Source organism: Atta colombica, unplaced genomic scaffold, assembly GCF_001594045.1.
Source record: "Atta colombica isolate Treedump-2 unplaced genomic scaffold, Acol1.0 scaffold83, whole genome shotgun sequence".
Classification (NCBI taxonomy): domain Eukaryota; kingdom Metazoa; phylum Arthropoda; class Insecta; order Hymenoptera; family Formicidae; genus Atta; species Atta colombica.
In genome coordinates, this window is record NW_017259576.1 from 2,035,057 (window position 1) to 2,044,305 (window position 9,249).

Sequence of the window (9,249 nt, forward strand, 5' to 3'; positions counted from 1 at the left end):
TTTGACATTTGTGTAATACCGTTTGGAAATGACTACTATTAGGTACTTTTTTATTAGTCGTATTAGTTTGTAATTTTTCGTGTGATTGGTCAGTCGATATATTACTTATAGACATAAAAATAGTAATGGTGCAATGTATTTCATTGTCATTAAATATTAATGATAAATGTAATGGATTTAAAGTTTATATAAAAATAAAAAAATGTTCCTACAGTTGTTATTGTAGATATGCCTAGATAATTTCTTTTACTTAAGTTCAAATATACTTTCATTTGTGAATACAATATTTTAAAATATTTTATGTTGATTAAATGAGATCGAAACCTGTCATTCTTGTTTAGAGAAGAATTTTTCAAGATCCTCAAAAAGAAATTAAATTTACAATTATCGAGAAATATACAATTCAAATTTTATCTAGTGATTGTGGGATAATTTGTACATTAATTGTTATAATAAAAAATAGATCTTTATCTCCTTGAAAAAATATTTTTGATATTTTTAATTCGATATTTATATAGATATAACTTTATATAGATGGTTAAAGCTAAGTTTACAATTTATGTACAAGAACGATAAAATAATTTGGGTTCATAATCAATTCTTATTTTAAGACTATCTTAAATAATGTTCTAAAATGCTAATATGATTCTGTAGGTATTCATAGCCTTTTTATATTTCATTATAAAATCATCTTAAGGATCATCTTAACCCTTACATCTCAAAAAAATCATCTTAACCCTCACATCTCAAAAAAATCTCTATCTATCCACGTCCAAGTATTTGTAACCTAGCGTTTTTTCTTTTGCTTGTATCTCAGATTGTAGTGCGTATCGATTTTAACTAATTTTTTTAATCTATCGTTTGAAAACTGAAAAAAAAGAATTTTTGAGTTGGAAAGTCTACAATGTCGTAGCACAAAAGATATTTTGCAAATGAGATCGAAAAAAATATCTGAACTATGAAAATCGAATGGGTTACGCTAATCCTTTGTGGGTACTGAGGATTAAGACATCATAAATCCATCATAAAGCTGTACTTAAGATGATCTTAAAGAAGAATGACTGTGAATATCAGTCAATGTCTCGCGTATTCTTTCATGTGTTTTCGAAATGAATTACTCAGAATCTGGTTGAAATGATTAGGATGGCAGTAGGAATATTCTTATATTAAATGAGTAGGAAGATATAAACGCAAATAGTTTTAAGCGATTTACATTCACGAAGTTTTAAGTATATAAGTTAACGATAAAATTCTCCTAATTCTTACAAGAATATATTACATATATACGTATATCTTAAGATTACTCTACGTAAATATACAGGAATATGTATTTCTTGGAAGATAAATCTTTTTCCGCTTGATAAAAGCTGTAGATAAAAAAATTGCAATGCTAACAAATCATAATTTTTTAATGAAATATATCTTCTTTCATACTGAGAAATATAATTTACGTATGATATATTAGTAGCAACTTCATACACTTGGTTATAACGAAGATATGCACATTAAAACCATAGACATAGATTAGAATATTATGTTTATAATTGAAACGTTTCCTCTATTGAGAGCGATTAAAATTCTGCTACGATCTATACAACAATATGAATGATATGAATGACGTACAACTTTTCACAATATTTCATGAAAATACAGTATTTTAATTAATCGCACTTCTATACAATTTTTTCTACGAAATATAAAGTTAAATAAGTTGTTCAGTGTTTTCTTAAGATTGCATATATTTGATAACTTCCGAATCTGCATTTTATTAAAAAAAAAAGATATCCATATTTATGTATACATCAATGATTTTAACGACTTATTCAATTAACAGAATTCACTATACATTATTTTATTTTATTTTATTTTATTTCGTATAATCGTCATGAGATTTTTCTATGAAAAACTAAGAAGAATCACAACGATGCGATGGTGCAAAGCAAAATGTTATCAATTGTCACTGATACTACGAGAATTCCATTTCTATTCCGTTTACTAAGAGGCCCTTCTGAAGCAACACCAAGCTCGTTGAATACTGACGCTGAGTCTACAAGTTTTGTGATTGGAATTCTTGATAACCTTCGCATCACTGCTTTTTCTGACAGACGGCCGCGACATCGCGTCGCCTTGTTGCGCCCGCTCTCAGGTGCTGTCGCTTTCCTCGCAGTGCTCTATCAGGTCCACATCAGTTACTCTTGATTCTTTCTGTTCTTTAATGGCCTCCAGTTTATTCTCCTTATTTTGATGACTACTACTGCTATCAGATTTCCCTGTGTTTTCATTCGTGCTTTTTTCAAATTCTTTTGGTATTTCTCGAGTAGGAGACGGAAATCCCACAAGATCTGCATCTATGTTACTGTGCATCAACGTGAATGGCAACTTCAAAGATACTTCACCACCCATCGCTGAGATGAACAGTTTGACCTTAAAGAAAAAAATGATAAAAAAATTAAGAATCTTCATAAAATATTTTTTATAATATTCTGTAACAATTTCATACTATAATTAGATTGATAACTAAAGTTAAATAATCAATCTAAAATAAATCAATTTGCTTAAATTAAATGGATATAGAATCGACGAAAAAGGTGTCTTATTTTTCTTTAAAATAATATTGCAATCAATCAATGTAACAATACGTGTTTTCGATAATGTCAAACTATACTTTATTTGTATTCATTTTTATTTGAAGTAAAGTATCTAATATATTATATAATAAATTTTTTCCAGAATTTGAATTCTTATAATAAAAAAATTTTCACACTTTTTTTTTGCAATAGTTCAGGTCTTCTAATGTTTTAAGTGAAAATTATATATTTATTTCCTATAATAGGTCTATCTGATGATCTTTATTTCCTTTTTTATATTTAAAATTACCTTCACATAATAAGATACATAAATCGTATAAACGTTCCTATCATCAGGTCCGTTCCGAGGATTAGTAACCGTTGATGCCAGACTTGCTCCAGTTTTCGCATAGCTGTCCTCCAATGCGATCCAATTTTTAGTTGTGCCTTTAACTAGCCTGAGAGTGTAAATTTTTCGCAAATTACCACCTGGACCTAGAGGACAATCTTCTTGCGAGTTTACAAGAGCTACAACATTCTTGAATTTGCCGTTACTGAACATACAGACGTCCACATGTTGTACGACGATTACCTGTAAAGTAAACATTTCGTATGTTCGAAATGGCTAAGATATCGAGTGTCCGAGTTTGAAGTTTTTCTTTTAACTTATACTTTTAACTTATAGGGATCCATTCTATATCTTTGAAACTAATTGTAAGTCATTTTGGATATCTGGTTGTATAAAGTTTTTTTGATATGAATTAGTTGTTATCTTTTAGAATATTTAATCTAAAACTATCATCCTCTCTCTCTCTCTCTCTCTCTCTCTCTCTCTCTCTGTGTGTGTGTGTGTGTGTGTGTGTGTGTGTGTGTGCGCGCGCGCGCGCGTGTGTGTGTGTGTGTGTGTGTGTGTGTGTGTGTGTACATATTTTTGAATTAACATTTATGAAAGCCAGTTATTCTGTGTGTCTTGTTATTCTGCGATGTCTATTATATCCATATATTGCCCACGAACTTAAATTTGATTACGAAATATAACTCGTATAGTTTACAGGTGGTCAAGGAGTGTCGCTTTGTTTGCTTAACTGTTGGGACAGAGTTAACATGATGGGATTGCTTGCGCGCCCATCCTTTCTGGCTAGTGGACAGAATATCGGCAGGATGTACTGTGTTCCTATTTTCAAACAACATTCTCTATTGCTGTTAATGAAGTAGCACTCAAAAGCGATGCGAACACAATTTCCTGTCATGATGTACCTTTGGCATCTCATCGGGTTGATTTCTCCTTGAGAGAAATTGCTATTCGTATTGCGAGCGTTTCTTATAACTTAAGAAGAAAATATCGAATAAATCAATACAGATTATGCACACAGGCAGATTCAATTCGGTATCATCGCCTTTTTATTTTTTGCTTCTTGCAATGTGTGTGAAACAAATTGAATTATAGATTCAACGGCGCGATATTTTTTCTTATTTCTTGTCGTCGTTTTTTTTGATAGCTTTCGTATGGAAATGACTCCTGCCGATTGCTAGGAAAATCGCTGATATCGTTTGTATGTTATTGTCTTTTTTTCATGAAGTGGCAAGGTATATTAAAGAATCGATAGAATATTGTTATTCATGTACCGATATCAATACATGATTGCTTTTATTAATAGGAATTCCGATTTTATAGAATCTCTATTTAATCTTTGCTATTTTTTAAATGTTTTTTAAAAGAAGAAAAATTAGCTATCTATTTGAGGTTTCAAAATTTTTCCAAGAAACTTATTATTTTGTTCTTAATTTTCAATTATTTCATCTAGTTGAATTACGACGATGCTAATGGTTTACTCACTCATGTATAGAATATTTAATTAGGCATCGGATAGAATGCTATGAATTCTTGAGTAAACAGACAGACGCAATCTCGTTATGCTTTCAAAACTTGTTTCTGTAGCTTGTGTTGTAGCGTAAATCTTGATAAAGAGAGTGATTCTTGGGAAAGTCTAAATTTCAGAAACATAAAAGTCGATAAAACTCAGTAGATGATTTAAATTTTTTTCAAAAATGATTTTTAATGATTAATAGATCAAAGTATTAGTCTGCAACTATTTTTAGCATATGCTTATCTATACTATTTTTTATTAAATTTCTAAATTAACCACACATTACGATATATGGTATGTTACTAATATTTATCTTCTATTTTAATTATCCGTTGCATACATGTAGTGCTTATGCATACGTATACTGTCCGAGGATATATATATGCATAAACATTATAGTAGGTCTCCTTGAATTTCCCTTTGAAATTGATGATTTGAATTAATCAATATTCTGTGTGCCGATCGCTACTCGAGTCTCTGCTTTTCCTTTAAGGTTATCTCGATTAGGGAAGTTTGTGTCAATTGATATATAGAATCTGTCCAATTAATTTATTGCGTTTTATAATTATGTTCTTTCTCATTAATAAAATATAAAGAGAGTAATTTAAAATACAATAAATTTTATATTGACTGTGTGTTTGTTCATTTTTTAGAACTATATATCATAATATGAATTGTTTTTATTTTTTGTAAAATATAAATGTAGAATTTTGCATAAGTAAATATGGTAAACAAACTAAATATATCTACGTATGACTAAAATAAGTATTATACTTTTTAAATGACAGAATCAAATTTCGTTTTTTAATCCAAATTTCTCTGTAGAGAGATCTTTTATTCTCTTCCTTCCAAATAGATTAACGTATTGCTACTAGAATAATAGTGAAGCATAAAGCGGAAACATTTCGGTCTGAACATTTCTGTATCTCTCTGATATCACCGTGGTTTTATTACACGTTACACTTGCATAATTGTATTGTGTATATACTGAGAGCTGGATTAAGTTCGCTAATTTAGCCAAGGTGTGAACTGTAGATACTTATTAGAACGCAAGGGAACTGTAAAAGGAGTTGAAAGCGAAATATTTTCTGAAATTAGAATACTAAAGATTGCTTGCAATTTGTCGAATAATTAACATTCTCTTATATAGGAGATATTTGGAAATTGTTAAATATCTTTATTTGTTATTTTTTTATTGAATAATAATTGAAGTTCGTGTATAAAAAAATTTTGAAACAATTTTTTTGTTATAAAATATTCTAGCAAAAATATAACTGCATTTTTTTTACTTCGAAACATTAATTGCTGCATAAAAAAGCTGAAAAACAATTGTTATTAAAATTTCATGCGACTCCATGCAATATTATTTTTCGTGATTTTTTTTCCTGTAATAATTGTTGCGAATTTTTTGAAATCGAAAGTAACAAAAAATTTGTTATATTTATAATTCGTAAAAGCATAGATTCAAATTTTCGAAATATTACCGTCAATTATCATTATATGAATCGAATGGTATAAAAGTGCAATGTTTATTTGCGCAATATATTCAACACTTTTATCTTGTGTAATTGTCATCGGTATATGTAAATGTTATGCTCTAAAACACTACTACTATGTAAATATTTACTTCAGAAATTAGATCGGTTACAAAGTTTCACTTTATGGACTATTGCCGATATATATTAGTAGTTTAGCGTAAGTGTAACTGCTACATAGAAGACCAAGTAATCAAGTTATTATGAAGTATAAAGAATATTAGATGTGCAATACAATGTTGTTCCTTATTATTATCTTGTTATCAAGCAACAAACTATACAGTTTATTTATCAATAATCCGGTATCTCATGCAAGTTTGTGTGAAAATATCTGTTGATTTTGGTCTTTATTTTATTGACTTATTCTTACTGACTCCTTCATTCATTTATTCATACATTAGATAGCGTCTACATTGGACTTGTAACAAAAAGGTTTTATCAGTTAAATGAAGAACATTATAATATTAAACTTCTTATAGATATCTGATTTTAAATAAAAAATTTTAAATAATGAAGAAAAATACAAAAGAATATAGCAATATTTCTTTAAAAATTATAAGTATTATAATTGCATGTATGTATATATAATTAGAATTTATATACATATATCGCTGATATTTGAAAACATTAGAAAATGTTGCTCAACATTTTTAAAGGTAAAATAACATTGAATTTATATGTTTTTCTGGTTTCTTTTAATTCTTATTGAGTGAAAGATTGTTCTATGACTAAGAATATTCATGAAATTTGAAATATTACTTTATTTATTTATAAAAATCAAATTAATCAATAACGTTCTCTTGCAATTTTTGCGTCACAATATAATTTATTATACAATGCACTGTATTATCTTATAACATTTAACTCTTGATGTTTAACTGTCCGGGGATGATTATTCGCGCTATTCTATACAGCCGCTGTGTTGAAAGAAGTGTAGAAAATGAAAAGTAGACAGAAAAAATACACGAGCGTTTGCACGACTTGATTTAATTTAATTGGTTTTCTTTGATTAAAACTTGTTTAAGATAAATTATTATTGCGGAGATAAACATTCGAAGAATTGCCTACTACACTGAGAAAAAATGTACTAGATTTAATACACATTTCTTTGAATAATATTGAATATCTGAACATTTACTAAATGTAAATACGTATATATTTATTTAGTACAAGAACTATTAATTTATTTTAATTTTATTTATATATATATATATATATATATCTATTGATGTATCATTTTTTAATTTAGTAAATGTTTATTTACTAAGTAATATAATATAATATGTATAAGTAGATGTTAAGTTAGTATTATTCAAACAAATATTTATTAAAATTTAGTACATTTGTCTTCAATGTACTACATTTGTATTCAGTTTAATTAATAGTACTAATAAATAATAGTAATAAATATATTTAAATCATTCTGATATTTTTGCTCATTACACAATTTTTAAAAAAAAAGATCAATTTTCCCAAAATTCATAATTTATTGTTGATGCATAAGACATTGTTGAATTATCAAAAATTAATTTATTGTTTATTGAATATTAGATCACTTTTTTAGATTACTTGCTCAAAAAGCGTTAACGAAAAGCTATATTTATTAAAGTACATGTCACATAAGTAACAGTCTTATTAAGACGTTGATGCAACTTCATTGAGCTCGTGGGATATGAATGTTCTAAACATGCTTATTAAATTTGCAGAAGTCTAACACACGCGCGCGCGAAGCGATAGTTAATTTGAAAGCTGGGAGTGGCACTACTATATATATTTCTAATAATTAATAAATGAAATTGTATAGCGAGCCAAAAATGTATCATTAATTTTATTCTAATTTAATTAATTAAAATCATTTGTAAATATATTTATAAATTAATATTGTAATTTAGTGCAGAAGATCCAAAATGAAAAGGTGCAAATTTATAATTTTTATAAATATTTGAGAAAAATCATGATAGAAGATAAAGATAAATGGAAAAACATGTAGATAAAAATCTGTAGATAAAAATCTTTGCAAAAATAACTTTAGGATCTTTTATTATTTCTTTTCTGGAGATATTTTGAAATTTTGTGACAGTCTATATTCATAAAGCAATTTAAAAGTGTTTAATTTTTTTAAAGATGTCTCGGCGGACATTAATTTTCTTGATTCTCTCCGTGTATTTGGCTTAGAATAAATTTTTTTAGTCCGTGACCTTTAGAATAAATCTTTAATTAATAATAAAGAGTATAACGACTTTAGAACAATTTTGTAATTTTTTTCATATTTCGAAAGTTCTCATCACTTCGCTGAGAGCACGATTCTGTAAGAAACATCAATTGATCTTTTTAGGATTGATTAAGCTTATTTTTCTTCAATTCCATCACGCAAATCGTAATCGATTTTACGAGTGGCCTCTTTTGCATTCGACATCAGACATTGCGTGCACGGAAAGTCGTGACAAGAAAAAAACAAACGGAAAGAATGAATAAATGGATGGAAACGTGCGTGTGTCTGATAGGGAGAGAGATCGGCAAACGCTCCGGGGTATGAATATCCAAGTATTTGGATCCCCAAGGAACAGAAAAGGAACAAGTGGTGGGATTCACATCTGATGCTTTTTGAAATATTGACTGCTACGCGGTAGTTGTTGAATCATGAGCTGGTTCCGTTAACGTTTCACAAAGTAGCGAATATAATTTCCTATCTACGATCGCAATTAATTATTTTGGAAGAAAAAAAGACAAATTCACTTATTATTGCTTGTTAAAATAACGATAAAATCGATAAATCGCTGGTGCTTTGATTATGGAGCAAACACTTTTTAGTAAATCCTGATTCATTTTATTAAGAGTCAAGGATACACAGTATTGCCTATTAATCCATAATTATTTGAAAAAAATTGAGTTTTCAGCAAAAATTTAGTGAAAAAATTCCGTGAACTAATTTTTCATACGATAAATGGTTCTTTTTTTCATATACGTCAATATTGTTTTGATTGAAAAAGATTGCTTTTTTTTACTTTTGCAGCTAAACAATTAAAGTTTTTTCACGTGCTCATATTTTTTATCCAATTAAAATATGGAAATATAAATAGAATATATATTTTATGTGCCATACACACTGTATTTAATTCTTATTATTTAGAATAATTCTGATTAAATTCCCGTCATAAAGCATAATGAAAATGAATCTGACTTGAATAACAAGTATGAATATATGCTTTATAATGTATAAATAATATATAGCTTAATATATAAAAAAAAATATATGTTAATATATACTTCAAACAATAT

The 9,249-nt window shown here is 27.9% G+C and overlaps 1 protein-coding gene across 1 annotated transcript in view; it reads right to left on the minus strand.

Annotated features, from left to right (window-relative positions):
* Nucleotides 1-1,809: 1,809 nt before the first annotated feature.
* Nucleotides 1,810-9,249, minus strand: part of LOC108692884 (arrestin homolog) — a 43,984-nt gene continuing 36,544 nt past the window's right edge. Inside the window, exons 9-11 of the mRNA XM_018201435.1 lie at nucleotides 7,002-7,038; nucleotides 2,878-3,161; nucleotides 1,810-2,424 (exon numbers count right to left, since the gene is read on the minus strand). Of these exons, the coding sequence (XP_018056924.1) occupies nucleotides 2,143-2,424; nucleotides 2,878-3,161; nucleotides 7,002-7,038 (603 nt within the window). The 3' untranslated portion in view covers nucleotides 1,810-2,142. The remainder of the gene's footprint in view (nucleotides 2,425-2,877; nucleotides 3,162-7,001; nucleotides 7,039-9,249) is intronic.